At 51.4% G+C, this 27,841-nt stretch overlaps 1 protein-coding gene across 1 annotated transcript; it reads right to left on the bottom strand.

Moving 5' to 3' along the window:
* Positions 1-549: 549 nt before the first annotated feature.
* On the bottom strand, positions 550-27,757 carry XRCC1 (X-ray repair cross complementing 1). Its single transcript, XM_042919282.1, has 17 exons — positions 27,539-27,757; positions 27,095-27,187; positions 16,925-17,035; positions 6,562-6,720; positions 5,614-5,688; positions 5,413-5,518; positions 5,085-5,194; positions 4,898-5,009; positions 4,450-4,708; positions 4,035-4,151; positions 3,370-3,463; positions 3,103-3,235; positions 2,707-2,761; positions 2,475-2,614; positions 1,328-1,418; positions 868-943; positions 550-763 (listed from the first exon to the last, which is right to left on the bottom strand). Exons 1-17 carry the CDS (start codon positions 27,587-27,589, stop codon positions 650-652), a joined length of 1,896 nt encoding a protein of 631 aa, XP_042775216.1. The 5' UTR covers positions 27,590-27,757; the 3' UTR covers positions 550-649.
* Between the last annotated feature and the right edge of the window lie 84 nt (positions 27,758-27,841).

Raw genomic sequence — 27,841 nt, 5'->3', positions numbered from 1 at the left:
CACCATCCCAGCTTCCGCCCAGATTCTTTAACACACCGCTCAGTGCCCAACTTAAATGTGGTGCAGGCTTGAAGGGGGTCCAGGATTTGGGTGGGTTGATTAAAATGCCCCTTCCCCTATTTTACTTCCCAAATGAGGTAATGTAAAACCATCCTGGTGACAGTTATACGGCCACTTCTAAAAGCCCTGAGAAAGGGAGATGTCCCTGGCCCAGGGGGGCTGAGACAGACTTCAAGAGAAAGGCATACCTCATGAGCACCCAGGCCTCCAGCCCAGGACCCACGAGGGACAAACAAGACCCAGGAATGGGCTCAGAGGTTCAGAACTTCAATTCCCTGCCACCATAGGGGTAAACGGCCAGGGAGAAGTAACAAAGAGCTTCTTCCCGACCAACGCCCTGATGGAGAGCTACTCATTCTCTCCAGGACCCCAGGACAGGAGTCTCAAGGTGGCCGAGACACCTGGCCCTCAGAGGCAAGGAGAAACCAAACATAAGACAGAAAGCTGGGAGCCTCTGGGAGACTTCCAAGTAAGACAGAGGGCCAGCTGTTCCAAACAGGTCACCTTTATTAAGCTCATCTCGTGTGTGTGCGCACATGGGTGTGTGTGCGCCTGAGTACACGCGTGCACACACACGCAGGCTCATACTTTAGGCCTGGGGCACCACCCCATAAAGCTGGTGGGGAAGTAACTTCTGCTTCTCGTTGCAACTGTAGATCCATCGGGGGCGGACAAACACCAAGGAGGGGTTGTCCATCAGGGCCTGCAGGGTGGAGCGGGTGCACATGGGAACATGTGAGTGAGGAGGGGACGGAGGGGACACAAGGGCGGGTTGGGTGGCCCTTCCCCTGCCCTGCTGGAACTCACCTCCTCAAAACTGGGGTCCCACTCCTGTGCCGTGATCACAAACTGGACCCGGTCGCTCATATAGTCCTCAAGTTCCCTGGCGGGAGAAGGAGAGAAGCGGAGGATTGGTGTCCCCTCTCTGGACATCTTAGCCCCCAACTCTTCTCCAAGGCCGTCCTCCCTCCCTCCTCACCTACATCGCCTAAGGGCTACCTGGGGACCCCCTTCCGTTCTCCCTCGTGCCAACCTTGCCACAGCCCTAAAACCGAGGCCTCCCACTGTTGCTAATCCTTTCAGAAGGCAGGTCGGGGGAGCCTCATTTTAGAGAAGGGGAAGGGAGGGGAAGCGATCTATCCAGGGATGCCCAGCAGAGCGAGCAGGGCCTGTGCCCACCCTGCAGCCCTTCACCTCCTCCACGGGCCCGATCGCCTTCCTTCCCACAACCCCTCCCTACCCTTGCCCCCACCCCCTGGAGACTGACCCATTGAAGGCTGTGACATATCGGCTGAGCTTCCGCCGCTCGTCCCCAGGGAACTCCCCGTACAGGAAGAAGTGTTTGCCCTGGAAGAAGTCTGCAGGGGAGATGGTGGGAGAGCCAAGTGTGAGGCCACTGGAGTTTCAAAGCACCAGCCAGGAGCCGCAGAACACTTGGAGGCAAGACTGGAAGGCCCAGTGTAGTGGACGGAGAGGGGCGTTTGTGAACACCCTGGCAGAGATGTCGCTCACAGACGGTTCCCAGTTGGGCAGGCCCATCAGAACCTTTCTGGAGCTTTTTTTTTTTTTTTTTTTCTTTAATGGTGAAAGACGAATTACTATTACTGCAATGTGTTTCTTACATGAGGTAAATCCCAGATGGGCAGGTGGCACTTAGCTAGCTCCGTGCGGTTAAAAGCTTTGTAGCCTGTCACTTCTTCACCTTGGCTGCCTCGCCCCTTTTCAGCCAGTGCCTTCTCTGGCTCTGACCTTCTGGATGCCTCTTTCCTTTGTTCCATTTTAGTAGGACTTTCCAGACCATCAATTTGCTGATGCCACTTCTGGGGCCATGGAGGATCAAAGCACTTACGTGCCCATCACCCACAAGGAACCGGGTGGAAACGGCCTCTTCCAGTGGCCACCGACCCTCACCTCTGTTCAGGCGCTGGCTGCCCATCTTCTCCCTCCATTCTCCACTGGCTGAGGCTCTGACCTTTGCCCCCCAGCCTGCGCCCCCTGCATTCATGGTGGGGTGGCAAACAGCAATGCCAACACCACCCGGGTCCCAACAGAGATCGGTGCCCGCATTGTCTGTGTGCCTGGGTGACATCCCACACCAACAGAACCGAACCCGGGGGGGCAGGTGAGGGAGGTGCCGTTCGCACTTGGGTGGAAAGCCCTGGGCTATGATGGAGGTGGTCACAGCAGGAAGTCAGGAGGGGGAACCGAGAGAGAAGTCGTGGGAGGATGCCAAGCAGAAGGGAACGGGCCCAAGGCAACAAGAAGGTAGCAGAGGCAGAACTGCGGGGGAAGGAGGTGGGGGGGGGGGGCAAGTCACAAGTCACGAGGAGCAGGGGGAGCAGCAGCGATCCCAGGGCTGGTGGAGAAGTGAGAAAGACCAATCCCACTTCGGGAGGCAGGGAGGGATTTCCTACCTGGGAGCTCCGGAACTGGCAGGTCGGGAGACTCTGGGGGACCCTCATTGTCTGTGTTCTCATCTGTGGATCCTGCATACGGGTCCTCGCCATTCTCCCCCTGGTCAGGGGGCTGCTTTTGCTCCCTCTGCTCGGCCACCCTGAGAGAGCCAACAGGGGTGCAGGAAGAGCGTGCAGATCAGATCCCCTCCACCCGAGCCTGGGGCCACCCTGACCCCCAGCCCTGCTTTACCTTCTCAGCTCATCCTCAGTATCCCCAGAATCTTCTGCCCCATTGCCCAGTTCTTCTGCAGGTGGAAGCTTAGTCAATGCAAGGCACGTGCTTGGTCATCCTCCCTTCCGGTCTTTTGCCCGAGCACAGATGAAGGCATGCCAACCCCCAAGCTCAAGGGCCCGCTAGATCCAGTTATCTGGGACCCTTAGCCTCCTCTCCCCCAGATCCACTGTCTGGGATCCAGCCCCACCTTCCTTAGATATAGGAATATGGGTTTCCAGCTTTCTTCTCCTTCAGACCCAGGAGTCCAGGCCGCCAACCCCTCCTCCTCCCTCAGACCCAGGAGTCCAGGCCCCCAGCCCCTTCTCCTCCCTAGACCCAGGAGTCCAGGGCCCTCCCCTCTCAGGCTCTGACCTGACTGTTCCCCCTCAGTGTCAGTATCTTCCCGAGGCCCTGGTGAGGCTGGTTTGGTCTCTTCTGGGGTTGTGGGTCTCTGGGGTGAGCTGGGTCCTGCTGCCTGAGGGGGCTTGGTTTTGGTCTGAGGGCGCTGAGGAGGGAGGGGACAGCACGGGCATGAGCGTGTGTTCTCACAGAAGGCAGGAGCGGAGAGTCTGGGGTACCACCACAGACCCACGTCCTCCTCCCACCGCACCTCCCCCACCAAGACAGGGGGCATAGGACCTTTTGGGGGAGCTTGGGGGCTTCATCCCCGCTGCTGCCGCCGTGAGAGCCCCCTTCATCCTCACTGCTGGAGCTTGGCCCTGCCATGAGGTACCTAGGGGAGGAATCAGGCCTCAGATAAACAGCACATCCTGTCTTGCGGAGGGGTGCTCAGGAAGCCACGGGGACCGGCATTTGTGAAGCACTCAGGATGCCTCACCTTCCACCTTTGGAAGGGCCCCGCTGAACCTGTTTCAAAGACCTTGAGGCCACATTCACGGTTCCTTACGTGGCTGACACTCCAGGAAAGGGGCTCCCCTAGCTGGACCCTAACAGCTCCTGCTCACGCGGCATTGCCTACGTGCCAGGCCGTGCCAGGCACAAGAGCCTTTCGAATCCTGTTTCTCCAGCCTGCCATGCTTCTCATGCTCCCGAAGCAGACTTCACGGAGCCCTCGGGGACGCCAGGCGAGTCCTCTCTCCTCCACAGCCTCGCAGCCCCCGCCCCTCCTCTCAGAAGCCTGCTGACGCTGGGCGAGCCCGCCCTGTGTTCTCCACGTACGGAGGCCCCAGTCTGATTTCCTTCCAGATCCCCAGCTCTGCCCGGCACGGGCCACGGGACGCGGGGCAGGAATGGCGTGTGCGCGCGCATGCGTGTATGTAGCCACGAATCCAGCGAGGCCTCACCTCCGGGAGGGCAGCCGCCGCCGCATTCGGTGACAGTCCAGCACCCACTCTTTCCGCACGATGCGGCCTCCAAGGCCTAGGACCTGGCTGTACTTGGGGGTGTTGGCAAAGGCACAGCTGGTGGGGGAAGAAGGAAGGTGTGGTCAGCCAGGTGTGGTCTGAGGGGCAAACGGGAAAGAGGGTCGGGGACAGAGGGGAAGAAAGACATGAATAAAAGAGAAAGAGAAGGCCATGAGAGAAACAGAAAAAGACATTAGGAGACCAAGGCACAGATGTAGGAATCAGAAAAGAGGCAGAAGATACAGAGAACTGAAGAGACACAGGCAGAGACGGGCAGACAGGAAGAAACAGAAAGTAAGATGGAGGAGACAGAGGGGTGGCGGGGAGCACGGCGGGGAGGAGGGCGCCGGCCTACATGAGGTGGGTGCTGTCTGGAGTCCAGTCTGGCCGATACTTGGCCCCCAGCTCCAGGGCCTTGTCCCGGAGCTCTGAGCGGAAGGGGTTCTGGAAGCCACTCAGCACCACCACCACACCTTGAAGGATCTTCCCCAGCTCCTGCGGGCCAGCTCGGGGCCCCCTGGGCTCCGTGGCTTCTCGGGTCTTCCCTGGCACTGTGCCTCGTGCTGAAGCAGGGACTGGGGTGCTGCTGGCTGGGGTACGGGTGGGAGCTGGGACTGGGGAAGCCAAAGAGTAGATTCACTTAGTACTGCTGGGACTAAACCCCAGCCCCTCCTCCCGCAGACCCAGGAGTCTAGGGCCCCCGGCCCCTCCTCCCGCAGACCCCAGGATTCCAGACCCCCAGCCCTCCTCTCCCAGGAGGCAGGAACACAGGCCCCTGTGACAACAAGGAATCCAGGGCTCACATTTGGGTCTCTTGAGGGCAGGTGGTGAGGGCTGGGCTGACGCTTTGCCGGGCATCTTCCTTTCTTCTTGGTTCAAATCCAATTTTCTCTTCCCTTTGGGGGACTCCTGAGGCTGAGGGGTTGGGATGAGTTGAGGCCTGTGGCTTCTCCCCTCCTTCTCCACCCCACCAGGGTCTGATAATCTCACCTTGGAGGCGCTGCCCACCGCCCTGGAGACTGGAGAGGCCGAAGAGGCGGCACTAGAGGCCTGCAGCGTAGCAGCTGCGTAGCTGGGTCCTGCTGGGTCGGTGACTGTGGCTACAGAGGGAGAAAGTGGACCCAGGGTGAGGGGGCTGGGCCCTAAGACCCTTCACCTCCTACCCGTGGGGCAGAGCGTTGTTCTCGTAACGCGGTAGTGATCCAGGCCCCCGGCCCCCTCCTCCCTCAGACCTGGGAGCCTCTAGCCTCCTCCTCCCTCAGACCCAAGTCCAGGTTCCAACCCTGGACTCAATGGGGACTCACGTTTCCACACTCACCGGGGGATGTCTTATTGATCCGGCTGAAGAAGAGGGCCCCGGGTCTCAGGGAGTTAGCACCCTCATCCTCCTCCTTCACGCGGAACTGGCCAAGCTTGGTCACCTTCTAAGGTCTCACAAGGTCAGTACGGTGAGTGGCTGTTGGCAGGTGGGGGTGAAGAGGTAGGGAGAGGGCTCCGGGAGGTGGTGGGGAGAGCTTACCTGGGGTGAGGCCTCCACCTCCTCTTTGTCTGGGGGGCTGTGAAACCGTATAAAACTCAGGCCATAGGGGGAGTCCTGGGAAAGGAGGGCGGGAGTCAAGAAGTGCGGCCAAGGCAGAGCCCCTTGGGGAAACCCCCTTCTGGCTCTTTCCCTCCTATGGACACACATGTCTAGGGAGGTGCCCAGAGGACAATGGCGACAATACAGCATCAAGCTGGCAGTGAGCCCTAACTCTGGGCCAGGTGCGGCGACAAGCCCTTTACGTGCATCGGCTCCGTCAGCCTCAAAGCGAGTGACAAAGGCTGCCGGTGTCCAAGCGAATCCTCTCCCACACGCTCAAATTCCTGACTACAGAATGGGAGGGAGCACTGTGCACCGCTTCGGGAGCACAGAACTGCTCCAGGCTCTTTCCCGCTCTACCGGCTAGGGGAGCCTGGATGACCGGCCAGACACTCCCAAAGACAGGTCCATGGGTAAGAAGTCTACCTCTACTGTGTGGTGTCATGATATACTTGAGTCTCTTTGGTGGCACAGCTTAGCATCCCTAATCCACAGCAACCCTATTAGGATCGGGAAACTGAGGCCAGAAAGGTTAAGTCACTTGCCTAAGGTCACACAGCTAAGAAGTGGTGGGCCCAGCGTCAGACCCCGGATCCCATGATGGTAACTATTAGACTACTCCTCTAACAAGTCAGCAGCCCCCCTTCTCCTCCCCTGAGGTCCTGCAGTCTGCCTTTCTCAGACATCCTCTAGGAAATGAAGCCTCACCTGTGAGAAGGATCGCAAACCCACTTCCGAAACCTCCGGGACCCAGCCGCCTCATAATCCCCCAGGGAGACCAGATGCCCCGTCCTCCCAGCTGAGTCCTCTGGGACTCAGTGTTGGCCCCTCGCCCCTCTCCTTGCCCAGGACTGAGGACCCTGCACCCTCAGCTCCCACCCCAGGTACCTTGCTGTAGGGCTGGCTGCAAACGATTTTGACGCGGTCCCAGCGCTTCTCAGCTGCTGCCCGGACCAACTTGTCGGGCCCAAAAATGCGAACGCGGTTCGGGTTTGAGCCACTGCGGCTCTCAGAAGGGGACATGAAAGACGAAGTGACCAGCAGGACCTGGAAGAAGGAACATCGAAGGAGAACTAGGGCTGGCTGATTTCAATGACACCTCCTAGTGGCTGGAAAAAGAACAGGGGCCCAAGTAGGGGCTAGGGAGGCCAGATCTAGCCTGCACCTCAACGTCTGTCCCTTCCCTTGCTTCTGGGCCTCCAGTCACTTCCTCCCTGACACAGGCTCCAGTGAGAGCCCTCCACTGCCAAGTCTGAATGAACCTCCTCTAAATTCTTTCATAGAGTCTTCTATATCCGGCCATAGAGCCAGCTACACCACCTAAGGAACCCCCAGCACAGAATAATCACAACGACTGGCCTAATATTCAAACACCTTTTGGAAATGCACGGCTGAGTCAATGGAAAGGCAGAGGAATGATCAGCGGCCAGAAATGAAAGAGAAGTGAGGCGCCTGGATGGCTCTGTCAGTTAAGCGTTCAACCCTTGATTTTGGCTCAGGTCACCATCTCACGGTTTGTGGGGTTCTCTCTCTCTGTCTCTGTCTCTGTCTCTCTGTCTCTGCCTTTCCCCTGCTCGGGCTCTCGCTCTCTCTCTAAACAAACAAACAAACAAACAAACAAACATTTAAAAAAAGGAGAGAGCAGAATCCAATGGGGTAGGGGAGCTGCACCAGTTATTAAGTGATTCGCTCCGGGACATTTCTGCTTCTCCTGCTGCTCCTTCTAGGGCACTGCCAACAGGGGGAGCTAGAGAGAGAGAGAGGCTGAGAGGCAAGAGGAGGGAGGTGGGTGGAGGGACGAGCTCCCTCCTTCTAGCAGCTCCTGTGAGTGTCACCCCTCGGGTGCTCCTGCTTCTGCAGCTGCCCCTCCCCAGGGCAGCAGATGAATCTGGTTTCAGCTTCTTAACACCTGCAGAACCGGCATCCCGCAGCCTCTCCCAGGGTTTCCAGCGCCCGCCCCTCAGGGTCCGAGTTTCAGCTCTGAGGAACCCCACTTCGAAGCTTCTAAGCGTCTAAGTTTCAGTAATTCCAACCTTGTCATTCCGGTCCCCCAGCCCTAGGGGAGGTAGCTGCTCCCTGCATTACCTCACCACACCTTACTCTTCCTGCCTCTCTGGTTCAATACCTAGTTGCTAATTCTTTGTTAAATTCTCTGCTAAAATAACTGGTGACTCTCAGTCTCTTGGCAGGACCCTGACTGATAGGGCGGGTGGCATTGAGGCTGGTGTCTGCCCAAGTGCTGACTCTGGGTGCCAGGGAATTTAATTTTTTTTTTTAACGTTTATTTATTTGGGGAGAGAGTGAGCAAGAGCGGGGAAGGGGCAGAGACAGAGGGAGAGAATGCCAAGCAGGCTCCGCACCGTCAGTGCAGAGCCCGACACGGGGCTCGGCTCCACGAACCGTGAGATCACGATCTGAGCTGAAATCAAAAGTCCGACACTCAACTGAGCCACCCGGGCGCCCTGAGAATTTAATGTTAATGGGTGGCAGGGGCAGAAGGGGGACAGAGGACAGAGCCTGGGCTCCAAGCCAGGAAGAAGAGTAGCTCAGAGACTACCACCACCAAATCACACAGAGCTGAGTCCCCTCAAAGGGCAATACCCTCCATGAACAAATTAGGGGAAAATGTGCCTTGTGGAGTGACTCAGTGGGAGGCCTTAGCTCTGGAGGACAGCAGAGAAAAGATGAACAGTTTCTCTGGAGGATTCCTAAGCACAAGTCTGTGCTCTCGAGCATTGGGAGTAAAAGATTCATATTAGCTATCTGCATGGAAAAACCCAAGCTGAAGGCTCTGAGTGGTCCCACGTACACAGACAGGGTCACCTGACACCATGGCAAATCCTCTTTGGAGGAATGTACTTCAAACCAGTCCTCAGAGATTTCCCACAGACGCCTTCTCAGAGTACAGAAGTTAACAGTTACACACACACACACACACACACACACACACACACACACACTGCTGTGAGGCACGTGGAAACAAGCAACAGAAACCACAAAGTACAGACTCAGACTCACGAAGGCTGCATACACTGAAATGATCAAACGCACAATATAAAAGAAAGTATATATACATATATTTTTAATTTTTTTAAGTTTATTTATTTTGAGAGAGACAGAGACAAGTGCGAGTTGGGGAAGGGCAGAGAGGGAGAGAGAGAATCCCAAGCACGCTCCGTGCTGCCAGCACAGAGCCGGACTTGGGGTTTGAACTCATGAGATTGTGAGATCATGACCTGAGCCGAAACCAAGAGTCAGACGCTTAACCAGCTGAGGCACGCAGGCGCCACAAAGAAAATATATTTAATAGTTTAAAGAAACAAAGGGAGCTCCATCGTGACAGCGTGATGAAGGGACAAAAGAGAATCAAACGGTCCAGGCAGTTTTGAAAAAGAGTGGAAGAGCTGCGTGCCCAACACTAAAGGGTGAACCAGGATTGGTCCAAGCAATCCAATTCCCTCTGCCAATGGCTGCTTGGGGACGGGCACATGACCCAGTCGGCCAATGGGATGGTAAGAGGAAGGGTGCTGGGGGCTGCTAGGAGAGATCTTCTTTCCTCAACACAGAGAAACAGGAGGGAAGAGAGCCACTGAATTTCTGCCATTCTACTTCCTCCACTTCCTGCTTTGGGTGCTACTACGTGATGGATGGAGCAGCAGCAATCATTTTGTAATCCCGCAGGCAAGTCCAAAAGAAACAACAGGTGCCAACCGAGCCCCCTCCACCTCCGACTGCCAGATCAACTGTGCGTCTGCCTAATGCTGCACTCCCCTCCTCAGGAGACGATAAATTTTCTTACACAGTGATCCAATTTGAGGTGGGTATATTCTGTTTTACTTAGTGTCTTCTCACGGACATGCCGTGAGATTTGTGAAATCAGAAAACAAAGCCTTTCGCTGAGGAAAGCATGGAATCTATCAGTCTCTTTGTGCTCAGCTCTGATTATGAAAAGGAAACAACAAAGACAAGGCTGGTTATACAGAAGGAAAGCCATCTCCCTGGCCTTGACTTGTTTAGCAAAGGGCCCGATTTTGAGCTGACGGGGGAGCTGAATTTACCATCGAGTAACTACGGTGAAGGGGCAAGGCAGACCGTGGTGGGCAGCTGTGGTCCGCACTCGGAGGTTCATTTCCTCAATACAGGCTCATCCCATTCACTGTAAGGAGAAAACAACTCTAGCTGTCCAGACTGTTTTATTATCCAACACTGTGTTTGAGGCTCTGGGGTTAAGCCTTTATTCTCTAGACTGTTTTAACCTCGAAAGCTTATGTATCTCCCTTGTAGAATTTGGAGAGGGAAGAAAAGAACACATTGATTTTGTAGAAAGTGGTATCGGTCATGAGAGTCGGGGCCTTACACCTGATTTGGACAGGCAACGCCAAAGTGGACCAGCCCTGCTCTGCCCTTGAATTTCCTCTTCTTCCTTGACTCTTCCAGCCCTACTTGGTCTCTGGGTGGAAGCCAAACATCACAAGTCCTGGAGTCTTTAATTCAGTCCTGGTTAGGAGTTACTTTTGGGCATAGGCATTTTCAGACTTTGAAAAGATAAAGCCCCGAGTAGCCATTTCATCTTGCTAGATAGAGGGCGAATAATAGACATTCACCTACACAGATACGATAGAATTTTAGCTAAAAACACACTTCCTCAGTTGTCATCGTTATAAATAGAATGTTGATCCAAATCTCTATGCCAAGAAGAACAGAGAACTTTTCTTAATAGTTCCAAGGACTGCTGACTTTGTTCAAACAGTTACCAAGCGGGGGTTTTAGACTGGGTGACTCTAGTGATGAGGGAGCCTCTGTGAGTAAACCCAAACCTAAGCCAGAGTCAGAGAATTAAACGCATACACGACGAATCATAAACAGCGGACTCAATTTCTCAAGTCTGAGAGAATGAAATTCAAGAACAACTATTCTACCAGCTACCAAGTAACTAGATTTTTCCAAACGAGGCAACCGTTTAAAGCTATAGCCAGTTAAGTCATTTCTTCGGTTTGCTTTGGCATCTTCTCTACAAAAACCTCCCTCTGCTTGGGGCGCCCGGGTGGCTCAGTCGGTAAAGCGTCCGACTTCGGCTCAGGACATGATCTCGCGGTCGGTGAGTTCGAGCCCCGTGTCGGGCTCTGTGCTGACGGCTCAGAGCCCAGAGCCTGCTTCGGATTCTGTGTCTCCCTCTCTCTCTGCCCCTCCCCTGCTTGCTCTCTGTCTCTCAAAAATAAATAAACATTAAAAAAAAAAAAAAGTTGTGGCAGCAGGAGCTAGCTTAATTATAAACAACAACAACAACAACAAAAAACTCTGCCCTAGCCTGCCCACACAGCACTCCTAATCATTTTCAGTTTGGGCCCCCGATTTGCATGGTTTGCTCAAATAAACTGGCCAAAATTCAACGTGCCTCAGTTTACCTTTTTACAACTGAATATAACCTTGAGAACGAGAATGTTTGCTAAGGGACACCCTCGTTTGTGAAAATGTACCTCACAGATCAGAAAAAGCGCTTGATTAAAGTCCACACATGTGCACGAAAAAGCTCTCATGAAAGCAGGTCTGGAAAAGAACGTCCTCAACTTGACAATGGACACGGGTAAGCCAAATCTCCAGCGGACATCGTATTTCGTGGTAAAGACTCAACACTTTCCCTGTACGATCAGGAGCAACACAAGGATGTGTGCCCTCACGAGCTCTATTTGACATTGTACTAGAGATACTAGCCAGGGTGAGAAAATGAGAAAAAGAAAAACAAAAGCGCAAATGTTAGAAAGAAAGCTATCTTTATTCACATACAGTATCACTATCTTTGTTAAAAAAAAAAAAAAATCCCCAGGGATCTACACAAATTCCATAGGATTCTCCTACAAGAATTAGTAACTCAATGGGGCGCCTGGGTGGCTCAGTCGGTTAGGCGGCCGACTTCGGCTCAGGTCATGATCTTGCGGTCCGTGAGTTCTAACCCCGCATCGGGCTCTGTGTTGACAGCTCAGAGCCTGGAGCCTGCTTCATATTCTGTGTCTCCCTCTCTCTGACCCTCCCTGTTCATGCTCTGTCTCTCCCTGTCTCAAAAATAAATAAACGTTAAAAAAAAAAAAAAAAAAGAATTAGTAACTCAATTTAGCAAGGTCACAAGATACAAGGTCGATACACAAATATCAACTGTGTTGTTATTATACTATCAACAACTGGGAAATGACATTTTTTTAAGAAATATAATTCAGGGGGTGCCTGGGTGGCTCAGTCAGTTAAGCGTCCGACTTCAGCTCAGGTCACGATCTCACGGTCCGTGAGTTCGAGCCCTGCGTCAGGCTCTGGGCTGACGGCTCAGAGCCTGGAGCCTGTTTCAGATTCTGTGTCTCCCTCTCTCTGACCCTCCCCCGTTCATGCTCTGTCTCTCTCTGTCTCAAAAATAAATAAACGTTAAAAAAAAAATTTTTTTTAGAATATAATTCAAACAGCAGCGATAATTAGGCAAGAACCAGTAACAGATGCGAAAACTCGTGACTACACGTTTGTGCAGAAACAAGGTATTTATACAGCCTCAAAGTATCTCCCTAAACGATACTTATTCATTTCCAAAGGGCAAGACAATAATTTCACAGTGGCCAAACCTGGTCCTTAATAAAATGACCCAAGTTAACACCATCAGTGTTAGAGCAGCTCAACAGCGTGTGCTCTGTGATCCGACGCGCTGAGAGCGCAACATCCTCTCTGTGGTGTTCGGGCCAAAGCTGTATGACCTAAATTTCGTCATGAAGAAATGTCACACATTCTGTACAATGAGCGGTATTTTACAAAGTCACTGACCTCTACTCTTCCAAAATGTCAACGGCATAAAATACCAAGAAAGTCACAACCACCGCTCCCAGGGAAGCGAAACCAAGCAGACACGACAAATCAATGCAATGCATGATCCTGAATTTTCTTCTGCTATTAAGAACGTTACCGGGATAACGAAGAAAATCTGAATAAGGTCTGAGATCAGATGGCAGAGGACTAGATCAACATTAATTTCCTACCGTTAATAAATGTACTGAGGTTAAGAGAATATCATGGCAGGTTAAGGAATAACATGGGCAAATGACTTTCAGTTCAGTAAAAAATATGTACATATGTGTTAACATTTGAGAAATCTGAGTGAAGATTGTAAGGGAATCCTTTGTACTACTTTTGTAAGTTTTCTCTAAGTCAGAAATATACTTACTGACAAGCTCGTTTAATAATGTACATGGAAATAAATGTTAAAGATCTAGAATAATCAAGGGACTCTTGAAACCCAAAGTTGGAAGTCCAACACAGTCTGATTTCAATATTTATCATGAAGACAGTGTGGTACTGGCCTAAAGATAAACATACATATCAATGAAACAGAATAGAGAGTACAGAAATAAACCTACATATCTATGATCAATTAATTTTCAATAAAAGAGCCAAAACAATTCAGTAGGAAAAGAAAAATCCTTTTTTTTTAAAAGATTTTACTTTATTTATTTATTGGAGTTCATTTATTTTGAGAGACCCAGAGGGTGAAAGAGGGAGGCAGAAGCAGAGAGAGGGAGATACAGAATCCCAAGCAGGTTCCATGCTGTCAGTGCAGAGCCCGATGTGGGGCTCAGACTCCAAATGGTGAGATCGTGACCTGAGCCGAGATCAAAAACTCCGAGGCTTAACTGACTAAACCACCCAGATGCCCCTAAAGATTTTATTTCTAAGTAATCTCTACACCCAACGTGGGGCTCAAACTCACAACTGAGATCAAGAGTCACATACTCCACTGACAGAGTCAGCCAGGTGCCCCAGGAAAATCTTTTTTTTTTTTTTTTCCTCCTTTCTTTAGAGTTAAAGCAGCAAAGTTTTTTGTTTTTGTTTTTTTTATTTAAAAAAAAAATTTTTTTTTTTAACGTTTTTTTTTAATTTATTTTTGAGACAGAGAGAGACAGAGCATGAATGGGGTAGGGGCAGAGAGAGAGGGAGACAGAATCGGAAGCAGGCTCCAGGCTCTGAGCCATCAGCCCAGAGCCCGACCCGGGGCTCGAACTCACGGACCGCGAGATCGTGACCTGAGCCGAAGTCGGACGTTTAACCGACTGAGCGACCTAGGCGCCCCTGTTTTTGTTTTTTTTAGCAAAAAGTGACAGTACACTCCAGAGACAGAGGAATGGGCTGACCCAAGGATGGGTGCCTGGAAAATCTTTTTTTTTTTTTTTAGTATTTTCAACAAACATAAAAAAAAAAAAAAGGAAAAAAGGACCTTGTCCTCTACTTCATACAATATAAAAAAATTCATTTGAGATGGATCAGAGATCTAAATGGAAAATCTAGGGAGCCCTGGCTGGCTTAATCAGTTAAGCATCCAACTTTTGACTTCCGCTCACAGTTCATGAGTTCGAGCCCTGCATCAGGCTCTGCACTCATAGCGCAGAGCCTGCTTGGGATTCTGTCTCTCCCTTTCTCTCTGCCCCTTCCCCTCTAGCTCTTTATCTCTCTCTCAAAATAAAACAAACAAATAAATAAACGTAAAATCTAAAATTATAAAGCTTCTAGAAAAAAACACAGAAGATGGCAGTAGGCAGAAAAACAGCGCCCCAAAGAGGCCCATGTGCTGATCTCTGGCACCTGTGGATACGGCAAAAGGGACTTTGCAGATGTGATTAAGTACCTTGAGATGGTGAGATAAGCCTGGGTTATCCAGGTGGGCCCAGCGTCTTCACAAGGGTCTTTATAAGAAAGGGCGAGGGGCACCTGGGTGGCTCAGTGGGTTAAGCACCCAACGTCAGTTCGTGGGTTTGAGCCCCACGTCAGGCTCTACGTTAACAGCTCAGAGCCTGGAGCCTGCTTCAGATTCTGTGTCTCCCTCTCTCTGCCCCTCCCTGCTTGTGTTCTCTCTTCCTCTCTCAAAAATAAATAAATAAACGTTAAAAAAAAAAAAATTAAAAAAAAATAAATAAAGGGCAAGGCCGGAGAGTCAGAGTCAAAGTGAGGATGGAAACCTATTGCAGTATTGTGGTTGCTACCTTTGAAGATGGAAGGGGCCACAGGCCAAGAAACAGATACGCATGTGGCTTCTAGAAGCTGTGGTAGGTAAGGAAATGGATTCTCCCCTAGAGCCTTCAGAAGGAGCCGTCCTGCTAACACCAAGAGTTCAGTCCCCTGAACCTGATTTTGGACTTCTGATGCCTAGAACTGTGAGACAGTAAGTCTGTGTTACAGTTTTAAGCCACCGAGTTTGTGGTCATTTGTTGTCGCAGCGATGAGAAATTAATGACTATCAACATTACTTTGGGACAGGTGAATGTTTTTTATAGGACACAAAAGGCACTATGCAGTAAAAAAAAAAAAAAAGAAAAAAGAACAAAAAACCTTGATCGACTGGACTTCATCAGCTTCTGCTCATCAAAAGGCACTGTTAGATAATGATCATGATGAGCACTGAGTGATGTATAGAATTGCTGAATATTACACTGCACACCTGAAACCAATATAACATTGTATGTTAATTATACTTTAATACAAGAAATTTAAAGATAATGAGAAGGGGGGAGTCTGCAACATACGTATCTGAAAAAAAAAAGACGGAAAAAAATAAACAAACCCATCATTAACATCCATGACAGAAAGACAGCCCAATAAAAAACAAGCAAAAGACTTGAATGGACACTACACAGAATAAGATAAATGAAGGGCTAAAAAGTACACGAAGGGCTATACGATGTCATTACTTGCCAGGAAAATACAAATTAAATCCATATTAAAGTACCACCACCTGCCATACGAATGGCTGAAATTTAACAAATTAAAAACTCTGGCAACATCAATATAGGTAAGGATGTGGAGGAACTAGAACTCTCTCATCTACTGCTGAAGGGAATATAAAATGGTACAACCACTTTGGAAAACTGGCGATGACAAGAAGGTTAAAACCTACATCTACCCTAAGACCACGCAATCCCACTCTTGGGTATTTACCCTAAAGAGATCACCATGCAGAGGCTTGTACGAAAATGTTCACGGCAGCTTTATTCATAATAGTCAAAAAGTGGCCACAGCCCAGATGCCCATCAACAAGAGAATGGAGGAAGAAATCATGGTCTCTGCCTACGGTGAACACTAATTAGCTGACATGCCATAGGGAAGAATCTCAAAAAACGGGACGATGAGTGAAAAAGGCCAGCCACAAGAAAAGAGTACAAACTGTGAAATTCCATTTGTAGGAAATTCTAGGACAGGCAAAGCTAGCCCGTTGTGACAGAGAAGAGACCAGAGGCTGCCTGAGCTGGTGAGGGTGTGGGTTTGGGGAGTGAATGCAAAGGGGTGTGAGGGACCTCCCAGGGCTGTTGCCCTGTGTCCTCATTTGGGGCCAGTTACACAGATGTACACAGCTGTCAAAACTCATTGACCTGTACATTAAGATCTGTGCATTTTAGGGGCACCTGGGTGGCTCAGTCGGTTAAGCATCCAACTTCAGCTCAGGTTGTGATCTCACGGTTTGTGAGTTCGAGCCCCGCGTCGGACTCTGTGCGGACAGCTCAGAGCCTGGAGTCCGCTTCTGATTCTGTGTCTCCCTCTCCCTCTGCTCCTCCCTCGCTCATGTGTGCTCTCCTTTTCTCTCTCTCTCTCAAAAATAAACATTAAAAAAAAAAGATCTGTGCATTTTATCGGATGCAAAATATACTTCAATTAAAAACCATTAGTCACTGTAAGAAAAATCCTCACCTTGTAGAAAACTGGTTTGTTTACTTACAATTATAAACTTGCTTTTTCAAGTAGGTTTATTTCTTCCCCAAGACATTCTGTGAATTAGCCAGCTGGCTAACTATGATCTCCCCAGCCCAGCGCTAATGAATTCAACCAGTAACAAAAGGATCGTGCCAACTCTTAAAATACTTGTAATAGAGCAAAAGGCATTCCTTCTTGTAAACATTTGCGCGTATAAAGTGACTAACAGAGGCATCCCAAACAGCGTGGAATCTCAGTTTGCCAGGACATCTGTGAGAACCTCTGGGACCAGAGAAAAGCAGTTCTGCTCTCAAGCAGCGATGGCCTCTTAGAACAAACCAGCGTCTCTGGCTGTTCACACCAACCCGATGCGCACTTGGGTGTCTGTGCGGGTGTGCAGTGGATCACCTGGGTCTGCTCCTCCAGAGGCGGAGGGCAGTGTGACTCATTTCCACCTGGACGGGGCGGGGGGGGGGGCGGGGAGCAGTGACGGGGGTGCTTGGGGCAGGGAACAGCGTGGGGCCCATCTCAAGGCCCTGCTTACCTCGTAGTCTTGCTCCCCAGCCCCTCCGGCCGAGCTGCCCACCAGCACCTCCACGAAGGCCGAGCCGTCATTGCCGATGTCCACGCTGTGTATCTGTTCCTCCTTCTCCAGCTGTGGGAGGGGGAGAGCCCGCCGTCAGTGCCTGCTCTGCCTCTGGGCTCACTGTGGCACTTCGGGAGAGGGACGACCCCCTTCTGGGCTCCTTGCAATGTCAACTCTGTGACACTGTGGAGGCCAGGGTGAGTGGGGCCACCGTGTCCCCAGCACGCGGCACAGGGCATGGCCCAGGGTCGGAGTTCAGAAAATATTCACTGAATGAAGGCATAAGCCCCTATACTTGTTCCCCCAACTCCTCCAGACTCTGCCAGATCGGTGTATAACATGCCACCACGGAGCCCTCCTTGGTAGCACCTGCCAGAGTTACAACGTCATTCGAATAGTCACACGCACAGGGCGCCTGGGTGGTTCAGTGGATTAAACATCCGACTCTTGGCTTCGGCTCAGGTCGTGATGTCATGGTTTTGTGAGTTCGAGCCGCACATCGGGCCCTGCGCTGGCAGCGTGGAGCCTGCTTGGGATTTTCTCTCTCCCATTCTCTCTGCCCCTCCCCCACTCGTGCTCCCTCTCTCTCTCAAACTAAACAATTTCTATTTTATTTTTAAAATATTTTTTAATGTTTATCTTTGAGAGAGAGAGAGAGAGAGAGAGCACGTGTGTGTGTGTGTGTGTGTGTGTGTGTGTGTGTGTGTGTGTGTTCAAGTGGGGGAGGGGCAGAGAGAGAGGGAGACACAGAGTCCGAAGCAGGCTCCAGGCTCCGAGCTGTCAGCACAGAGCCCGACGTGGGGCTCGAACTCACGAACTGCGAGACCATGACCTGGGCCGAAGCTGGACGCTTAACCGACCGAGCCACCTAGGCACCCCTAAAATTTTTTTTTTTTTTTTTTTTTTTTACATTTTTTATTTATTTTTGGGACAGAGAGAGACAGAGCATGAACGGGGGAGGGGCAGAGAGAGAGAGGGAGACACAGAATCAGAAACAGGCTCCAGGCTCCGAGCCATCAGCCCAGCGCCTGACGCGGGGCTCAGAGCCTGACGCGGGGCTCGAACTCACGGACCGTGAGATCGTGACCTGGCTGAAGTCGGACGCTTAACCGACTGCGCCACCCAGGCGCCCCTAAAATTTTTTTCTTTTTAATCATGCACACAAATGGCACGTGTGTCACTCTTACCCCCAGTCACACAGGACTCCATGGATGCTCCCTCAAGGTAGGAGCCCAGTGTGGTTTTGCTCACCACTGACTCCTGGGTTTGCATCCCAGCTCTGCCACACACTAGCTACACGACCTTGTCATATAACCAACCTCTTGGAGCCTCGGTTTGCTCATCTGTAAAATGGGGATAATCACCAGACCCAAGGTTATACACATGAAGACTAAGGCCACACTGCACAGCAGGTAGTAGGCGCTCTACCCTTGTCAATCAGGAGGCATTATTAGTCAACGCTCGACAATTTAATTATGTGCTGAAAGAAGAAAAGAGCTACCCGTAGGAGGGCTTCCTGCAAACGTTCCGCTATTCCCCGCTGACAGTTAAAGCACACAAAGCCATGTGGGGGTGGAAGGCAGTTAGGAACGGCTGAGGCAAGTCTTCTTTCCAGTTTCCAGTTTGGGGCTCCTTAATTTGGCTCCTAGAGTGACAAATTATTAACAACACTCAAAGGTACCTAGGCCACCACCCCCAGGATCGTCTGACGCTCTAGTCGGCTCTATCACCCCCAGTCAGGAGGTCGCCCAGACTTCACCTACACACTGCTAGAAATAGGGACATCACTACATGGGAGGAAGGAGCCTGGCCTTGGGGGAGGCAAGCCTGGGTGCAAATCCAGCCCTGCCTTTTCTAAGCTGTGCAACCCTGGGTGACGCGCAACCTCTCTGAGCGGCAGTTTCCTTTTGTGGGGGATGGGCGGGCCGTCATAATAACCCTCCTCCTGAATGAAGGGGGCTGAGATGATTCAGAATAACAACCACAGTAACACTGGCAGCAAACATCTAAGTGCTCGCGTTGCACCAGACACGTCACGCATGTGTCTGTCTTCTCTCCTCACAACGGCTCTGCCAGGCCGGGGCTATTATTATCTCCATTTAACACGTGAGCAAACGGAGGCAGGAAGCGGTTACGTAACGCCCCCCAGGTCACACAGCTGGCGAGTGGCGAGCGGGGCCTGGAGCCCAGGCAGGCTGGCTGGCCTCCACCGCATCACAGGTGTGTCGGAGAAAGAGGCGGTGCTGCGGGAAGGGGCTTCCCAAGGCTGAGCCGAGCTGGCCTCTTGCCTTTCCAGCTCCGAGTCCTGGGACAGTGTGTGGCGCTGCCCAGGAAGTCCTAGTCTGACTTCTCAGCCTCCTGCCACACCGGGTGGCTCTCCTCCGGCCACGCGGGCCTTCCTTCTGTGCCAAGAAGAGGCCAGCTCCTTCCCACCGCGGGGCCTTTGCACCTGCCACGCCCCCTGCCCGGACCTCTCTCCCCTCAAACCTTCCCACGGCCGGCTCTTTCCGTCATTCAGGTCTCTGCTTAGATGTCATCTCTTCAGGCCAACCTAAGTAGGCTGGCCCCTCACCTCCTAACCAGGTGCTATGCTCTACCCTTAACCCTGCTTTATTTTTCTTCAGTATCCCCACTCAATATTATGTACGTAACTACACTTTTTAGTTCCATTTGTCGCCCATCTGTTTCCCCCCACCAGACTTTTAAGCTCCACGAGGGCAGACACGAGATCTAAGCCACCCCCCACTGTGTCCTGAACACAGAGGACAGGGTCTGGCCCTTCCCAGCTCTGCTTACTTACTGCTGTGTGAGCCCGGAGCAAATAGTTTCATTTCACCCCTTGTGCCTCAGTTTCCTAACCTGTGAAATGGGGACGGTAGCAACTTCTAACTCAGAGTTGTGTGAAGGTTCCAGTGAGGAACACACACAAAGCCCCTTGAACAGTGCCTGCCACAGAGCAAGTGCTCCATAAATATCAGCTGCTACTGTTACCTCGATACGCGCCCGGTGGACAGATGGACGGGAAGCCCCTACTAACCACCTGCTGAAGGAACAGATGCCCCCTGAATCGTAACTCGGGCTCTGCCCTTCCTGACCAGGTGGCTTTGGTGAGGCATTTGCCTCGGTGCCCCCATCTGTCACAAAGGGGTCATCATGGCCAACACTTTCAGATTCTCACTGCGTGCCAGGGGCTCGGTGTATTAGTCTCCTGCTGCTGCTGTAACAAATTACCACAAACTTACTGGCAGAAAGCAATACCTCTTACAGATCTGGAGGTCAGAAGTCTGAAATTTGGTCTTACGTGGGCTGAAATCCAGATGTCAGCGGGGCTGCGTTCCTTCTGAAGGTTCTACGGGAGAATCTGTTTCCTTGCCTTATTTCCAGCTTCTAGAAGCCACATGCATCCCTCAGCTTGTGGCCCCTCCTCCACCCTCGAAGCCAGCAACAGCATCACGCCGACCTCTGTTTCTATCTCTACATCTCGTTCTCTGGCTCTCCTGCCCCGCTCTTGCCCTTATAAGGACGCTTGTGATGATATTGGGTCTCCTTGCCCCTCAAATAATCCAAGCCAATCTCACCATCTCAAGATCCCTAACTTGATCAGATCTATAAAGTCCCCTTTGCTGTGTTCACTGACATATTCACGGGTCCCAGGGATCAGGATGGGAAATCTTTCTGGGGCCATTATTCTGTCTATCACGGCTAGCTAAGCTCTCCCTGGGCCAGCCATCACTCCTCACAGCCACCTTAGAAGGAAGGGTCTGTTACTATCCCAGTCTTACAGATGGGAGAACTAAAGGTCAGAGGTCAAATAAATAGCTCACGTCACATGCAGCTAATGACTAGGAGAGAAATTTGGAACCCACCTGCCTGACTGTAAACCAAAACTCCTTCTCAACTCCCCTATTTTAACCCTTGAGGTAAAAACTCAACATCTTTACCTCTCCCACACGACAAAGCACAAGCCCCTATCTATATCCTGAATGAACGATGTTAGTTGCATACATCAACTACCTCTACTTTAAACATGCACACGTACTCCCCCGTATGTCTTCTTTTTCTAAAAATATTTATTTTTGAGAGAGACAGAGCACAAGGGGAAGGGCAGAGACACACGCACACACACAGACCAAAGCAGGCTCCAGGCCCTGAGCTGTCAGTACGGAGCCCCAGATGGGGCTCAAACTCATGAACCTTGAGATCACGACCTGAGCTGAAGTCGGATGCTTAACCGACCGAGCCACCCAGGCGTCCAGTATTTCTTTTTGATAAAGAATTCCAGACCCTAGTGTTTACACATGGAGACAACCCAAATGTCCATCAATTTCTGAATGGATGTACATTGTAGGGTATGTCCACGTAATGGAACAGTGTTGTTGTAGAAAGACACGGGAGTAATGATGCACGCAACACGGAGGAACCTCAAAAACGTGGTTCAGTGAAAGAAACCGGACACAAAGGCCATAGCATGTGATCCTATTTATGTGAAATGTCCGGAAATCTACAGAGATAAAACGTAGACCAGCGGTTGCTGGGGGCAGCTTGGAGAGAGAGGAATTGGGAGTAAATATGGAACGGTTATGGGGTTTCTTGTGGGCACTGAAAATGTTCTCAATTAATGGCAGTGATGGCAGGATGCTGTCAATATGCTGAAACCACTGAACTGTATACTGGAAATGATTAAATGGTGAATTTCATGTTACGTGGATTTTATCTCAAAAAAAAAAAAAAAAATGACTGTTCAGGGTCAGTGGTTAGGAGAAGGGCTTAAGCATGAACTGTCTGTCCTCTGCGGCCAGGTTCATGTGCACCTTTCTCAGGAAGAAGACCTAGCTCATGACAGTAAAACAAACGCAGCTGGGAAGGTTCACAGAGTTCCTGAGAGACACTGTGTTAAAAAAAAAAAAAAAAAAAAAATGTTCCAGGGTGCCTGGGTGGCTCAGCGGGTTGAGCCTCTGACTCTTGATTTCAGCTCAGGTCATGATCGCAGGTCATGGGATCAAGCCCCGCGTCGGCCTCCGTGTTGAGCACGAGGCCTGCTTAAGATTCTCTCTCTCTCCCTCTGCCCCTCCCTGTTCCCTCGCAAAAACAAAACAAAACAAAACCAAACAAAAAATCAAACAAACCGGTTCCATGTCCAAGAAAGGTAGTGTTATGCACCATTTAAAGGAATAAGGTAGAGGCACCTGGTGGCTCCGTGGGTTAAGCATCCGACTTTGGCTCAGGTCATGATCCCTGGGTTCCTGGGTTCTAGCCCCGAGTCGGGCTCTGGGCTGACAGCTCAGAGCCTGGAGCCTGCTTCAGATTCTGTGTCTCCCTCTTTCTCTGCCCCTTCCCTGCTCATGCTCTGTCTCTCTCTCTCTGTCTCAAAAATAAACATTAAAAAAAAAAAAAATTAAAGAAATAAGGTAGAACTTTGCCCAGTGCCAGCAGGTCTCCAAAATACATTGTCATTTGAAAGAAAGCACGGGGGATAATAGTGTCCATACTAGGCACCTGGTGGAAGAGGTGGATATTAATGTGCTTGTATGTACACAGTGACCCAGGAGGGCCACGTGAGAAACTCCTAACAGTGGCTGCCGGTGGACAGAGTGGGAGGGGGTGGAAGCAAGGAGAGGGAGGTGTAAACCCTTTTGTGCCCTTTAAATTTCACACTGTATACACATGATACTCATTCAAAAAGTTCAGCTCATAAAAGGGCAATGGACGGGGCCTCCTGGGCGGCTCAGTGGTTAAGCGTCCGACTTCGGCTCAGGTCATGATCTCGCGGTTTGTGAGTTCGAGCCCCGGGTCGGGCTCTGTGCTGACAGCTCAGAGCCCGGAGCCTGCTTCGGCTTCTGTGTCTCCATCTCTCTCTGCCCCTTCCCCACTCACACTTGGGCTGTGTCTCTCAAAAATAAATAAATGAGGGGCGCCTGGGTGGCGCAGTCGGTTAAGCGTCCGACTTCAGCCAGGTCAGGATCTCGCGGTCCGTGAGCTCGAGCCCCACGTCAGGCTCTGGGCTGATGGCTCGGAGCCTGGAGCCTGTTTCCGATTCTGTGTCTCCCTCTCTCTCTGCCCCTCCCCCGTTCATGCTCTGTCTCTCTCTGTCCCAAAAATAAATAAAAAACGTTGAAAAAAAAAAATTTTTTTTTTAAATAAAAAAATAAATAAATAAATGAAAAAAAATTTTTAAAGAAATAAAGTCCAAGGGTTATCACCAACCATGGAGCACCATACAGAAATGAGGACGAACCATCCACGGCTACACCCACCCACAGGGATCAAAGTAACAAACAGGATGCTGAGTGACAGCAGCCAGACACAGACGTCTATACTGCGTGCTTCCATCTATGTAAAATCCCAAACCAGGCCACACGAATCTGTGCGGTTCAAAGTCAGGGATGGTGGTTACCCTGTGGGGGGCAGTGACAGGAAGGAGCGCAGGGGGCGATGGGGGGCTGGGCACGTTCTGTTACCCATGTGTGGGGGGGGAGCACCTAGGTTGTCGTGTGTGAGGGTTCACTGAACCGTGTGCTTTGCTGTACACGTCACACAAATAAAAACCAATTTGAAACACCATGGGGGCCAACTGAGTGGTTGGAAAACCACTGAGCAACAAAATCCAAACGTGTGCCACCCTGTTGTTGAGCATCTCTCTGGTTTTGTTTTAATGTTTATTTATTTTTGACAGAGAGAGAGAGACAGAGTGTGAGTCGGGGGAGGGGGGGAGAGAGAGGGAGACACAGACTCCAAAGCAGGCTCCAGGCTCTGAGCCGTCAGCACAGAGCCCGACGCGGGGCTCGAACTCGCAAAAACCGTGAGATCAGGACCTGAGCGAAGTCTGACACTTAACCGGCGCCCCTGTTGAGCCCCAGGCGCCCCCGTTGAGCATTTCTCTCAAAGAGCGCATGTCAGTGGGGCACCGGAGCAATCTGGACCTGGTCCCAGCCATCCCCTCCGGCCCAGGAGCGGTTAGCCAAGAAGTTGGAACTCCCCTCCCGGGAGCAAGTTATCCACGGAGCCTCCTTCAGCCGCCGCAAACAAAAAAGGTGTGTGTGGCCGTCACGAGCAGAGGGTTGAACCCTGTGTGGCAATATCCAGAAGTTGCATCATATTGTTTGGAGGAAAAAACACAGGGGAGAAGAACGTGCCACAGATCAGTCTACGGGCATCGGTGTCCAGAAAGTTCTGCCTTTTTCACTTGCTTGAAAAGACCCAAAGTTACCGTGAATCTGGAGTCGCCCTGCATCCTGGCAGTCGCCGAATGCGGTCAGATTTCCCGAAGTGTCTCTAACGTGGCTGGTGCTGTGCAGCTTGCTCCTGTACTCGCCCCCCGTGCTTTAATTCTCAACACGGACACCAGGGTTCTGTGGGAACCTAAGTCCGACTCTGCTCCTCCTCTGCTCAGAGCCCCTTCAGTGGCTCCTGTCTCGTCCAGAGTAAAAGCTGAAGTACTTAACGGTGGCTTTCAGGCCTTCGGTGTGTTGGGGGCCCTCCACCCCCACCCCATTAGCTCATGTCCCACCTGCCCCCCCCCCCCCCCCCCCCCCCCGGCTAAATCCACTGCACCTCCTCCGGCACGCCAGGCGCCAGGCCGCCTCACAGTCTGTGTTTCCTCCCTGGATATTTACAGCTCACTCTGCTCAATGTCACCCTCTCAGGGAGGCCCTCCCGGATCCCTATTAAAATAAAAACCTCCTGCCACTGCCTCCTCCCCCAGCTGCAGCATTCTCCGTTCCTCTTGATGGGTGAATTTTCTTCCACCATCTGACATGTTAGAAAAATTAGGTCACTTTTCCTACTAACATGACAGCTCCACAGGACTGACATATTTGTGTCTTGTCCTGTCCCCAGGACCTAAAACAGTGCTTGGCCTACAGGAGGTGCTTCATAAAAAATTACTCAATACTCCTGGGGAGCCTGGGTGGCTCAGTCGATTGGGCATCTGACTCTTTTTTTTTTTTTTTTTTTTTTAATTTTTTTTTTTTCAACGTTTTTTTATTTATTTTTGGAACAGAGAGAGACATAGCATGAACAGGGGAGGGGCAGAGAGAGAGGGAGACACAGAATCGGAAACAGGCTCCAGGCTCCGAGCCATCAGCCCAGAGCCTGACGCGGGGCTCGAACTCACGGATCGCGAGATCGTGACCTGGCTGAAGTCGGACGCTTAACCGACTGCGCCACCCAGGCGCCCCGGGCATCTGACTCTTAATTTCAGCTCGGGTCACGATCTCACGGTTTTGTGACATTGAGCCCTGTGTCGGGCTCCACACTGCCAGTGGCAGCCCGATGCTGACAGTGCGGAGCCGGTTTGGGATTCTCTCGGCCCCTCCCCCGCTCCCTCTCTCTCAAAATAAACTTAAAAAAAAAGAATCCATTCACTCCTGAGTCTATAGGTCCTGCCCCTGTGCTGACAACTTCCACACCTCTGTCTCCAGGTCCAGTTCCGATTCCTAAGTGTCTCCTGAGTACCTCCCCTTGGATGTCCCAAAGTCCCAGCACACCAGACATTCCACCTACAGGTTCCCAAGCTGCCCCTTCTCTGGGTTTCCCATTTCGGTGACAGCTGCAATACCTCCCTGTCTCCTGGACCAGAGAATCCTGTGCTTTGCTCTGGCCCCTCCCCACGTCGTGTCTCTTCTGCCTCTTGTCTCTCTGCTCCCACTGCAGCTGGGGTATAGACTGGAATGTGATTCTCCTGGGGTCACCTGATCCTCAGAGGGCCCAGCAGAATCGTCACCCAGTAATAAAAACATGAATCCCTCCCTTTACACAAACATCTACATGTTGACGGAGCACTTGTGCAGACATTATGTCACCGAGTTTTCACAATAACCCTGGGCTTAGATCTCGTTATTCCCAATGGACAGATGAGAAAAGATGTTCAGAGAAAGGCAAACATTTGCCTGAGGTCACAGAACGAGTAAGAGGGAGAGCTGGGGACTTGAATCCAGGTCCCAAGACTAGATCGTGAGCAACCTGTACCTCTCTCAGTTTAAAGCACTGGCTCTAGGCCAGTGGCATAACCTCCCTGGGCCTCAGTTTCCTCATCTGTAAAATGGAGGTAATAACAGACTCTAGGTCATGGGGTTTTTATGGATTCAATGACTTAAGCCATGTGTGGAGTTCAGAACAGTAACTGGCAGTTGTAATGTTGAATACATATTAGTTCTCATTATTATTATTACTATGTTAGACACTTAGATGTTTCAACTAAAATCAGAAAGTCTTAGAGTCTTACTTTTCCTGGGAAGAGAATCCTCAGCTTCTCTCTAATTCTTAAAAGGGTCTGTGACCCAAAACTTTTTTGGAACCACTGGGCAAGAGAGAGACTGAGAATATGTCCAACACAATCACAAAAGCCTTGCTCCCCAACATCCCTCCCCAAACACCCCTCCATTCAGAAGGAATATGGCCAAAATCAAGAAAGCCAGCGTATGAACACATAGCAAGTGTGACAAGGTGGCTCAGAGTGCCACCTTTATTGATGGTGCTAACGGCCCCTGTGAGATCACGCAGGTAAAACACCCAGCCCAGGATCCAGCACAGAGCAGATGCTTCAGACACACTCAGCCCTCTCCTTCCACTAGCCCGTTTAGAATTCTATCACCACCTGGGGTCAAACCACACTTTTTCCTCTGTGCCTCCCTCCAACTTCAGAGCCTGGGCTGAAGGTTGGGTGAGAGCACGTACAAAAGCACTCAGAAGAACCTGGCAAGCATTCCAGAAATGGTGCTTAGACCGGCCATTGCACTCCTCCCCTCCCTGTGCTTCAGTTTTCCCATCTCTAAAATGGGGTTGATTGGCTTCCATGATCTTCCAGAACACCTTGCAACCCTGGAGCCCAAGGACTTCAGAAGGCAAGATACATGAAAACGATTCACTCTGTTCCAGGTGAGGAAACTGAGGCTCAGAAAGCAGAAGCAACCTACCCAGGCCACACACTGATTCCTATAGTCACCCCAGGCCTAGTCCTTGGACCACCTTTGTTCTCTGCTAAGGGGCACAGCCATTACACTGCCCATTTTCCAGGTAGGGAAGCTGAAGTCCAGAAGGCTTAACCCTGCCAGTTGACTGAAGAGCAGTGTCTGGACCCTGAGTCTCCAGACTCCTACTAGGAAGGAGACAGGGGGAGGGCAGGGTCACCTGGAGCACCACAGAGATGGTCTTCTCGCCTGCCTTGGCTGCCCGCCATTTTCGATAAGTGTCCGCCTTGAGAAGGTTTTCTGCACAGTGGGTCTGCAGAGAAGAGAAGAAAAAGGAAAGTAAGGGTACAGGGATGAGAGCTCGGTCCCCAGCTCTCCAGAGCCCTCTGCTATCCCCCAGATTTAAAATTCCCCGTTAATCCCACCACACTCTGCTTGAGTCCCGTATAACATTTTCCCCTGGCAGCTCCCCACTTCCTCCTGTCCTCTCCGCAAGTCCCCCCATTCCACACCTCTGCCAGAGTTCCCTTATAGCCTCCTGGAATTTCCCCTTGACCCGCCGTGGACTTCCGTGAAGTTCCCTTTTACACTCCCAAAGTTCTCGCACTGCCCCCGGCAGGGATTCCCTTACATCTTCCAGCCTCCCCCCATGTCAGTTCCTCACCGAGTCCTGGCTACTGCAGGACACCACATGGCGGAGACGGATCTCCGGCATGTCAACGTCTTGGGCTTCGCCAGGCGCGAAGGATGAAAGAAGTCCGAGTTTGGGGGGAAGCGAAGAGGGGGTGCTCCCTGCGCGGGCTAAAGTGCGCAAGCGCACAGGGCTCGGGCCTTTCAAACCGCGGCGCGCCGGCGCTCGCGTAAATACTGCGCAAGCCCAGTCGCGCCTCTCGGGAACGAGGCGCTTAGTCCCCTAGCAACCGGCTTTCCTCTAAGCCCCGCCTCTCCCCGGCCTCACCACTCTCTA

The sequence above is a fragment of the Panthera leo genome, chromosome E2, assembly GCF_018350215.1.
Source record: "Panthera leo isolate Ple1 chromosome E2, P.leo_Ple1_pat1.1, whole genome shotgun sequence".
In the NCBI taxonomy this organism is placed as follows: Eukaryota; Metazoa; Chordata; class Mammalia; order Carnivora; family Felidae; genus Panthera; species Panthera leo.
Note: the sequence above shows the minus strand (reverse complement) of the source record. Positions and strands in the feature narration are given on the sequence as shown.

What these genes read in the sequence shown, in the direction of transcription:
- XRCC1 (XM_042919282.1), bottom strand. Translation starts at nt 27,589, where the DNA reads ATGCCGGAGATCCGTCTCCGCCATGTGGTGTCCTGCAGTAGCCAGGAC. An exon ending in CCAGACAGCACCCACCTCAT is followed by an intron (nt 4,152 to 4,449) that starts GTAGGCCGGCGC and finishes TTCCCCCACCAG; the next exon opens with CTGTGCCTTTGCCAACACCC. An exon ending in CACTGAGGGGGAACAGTCAG is followed by an intron (nt 2,762 to 3,102) that starts GTCAGAGCCTGA and finishes TTCCACCTGCAG; the next exon opens with AAGAACTGGGCAATGGGGCA.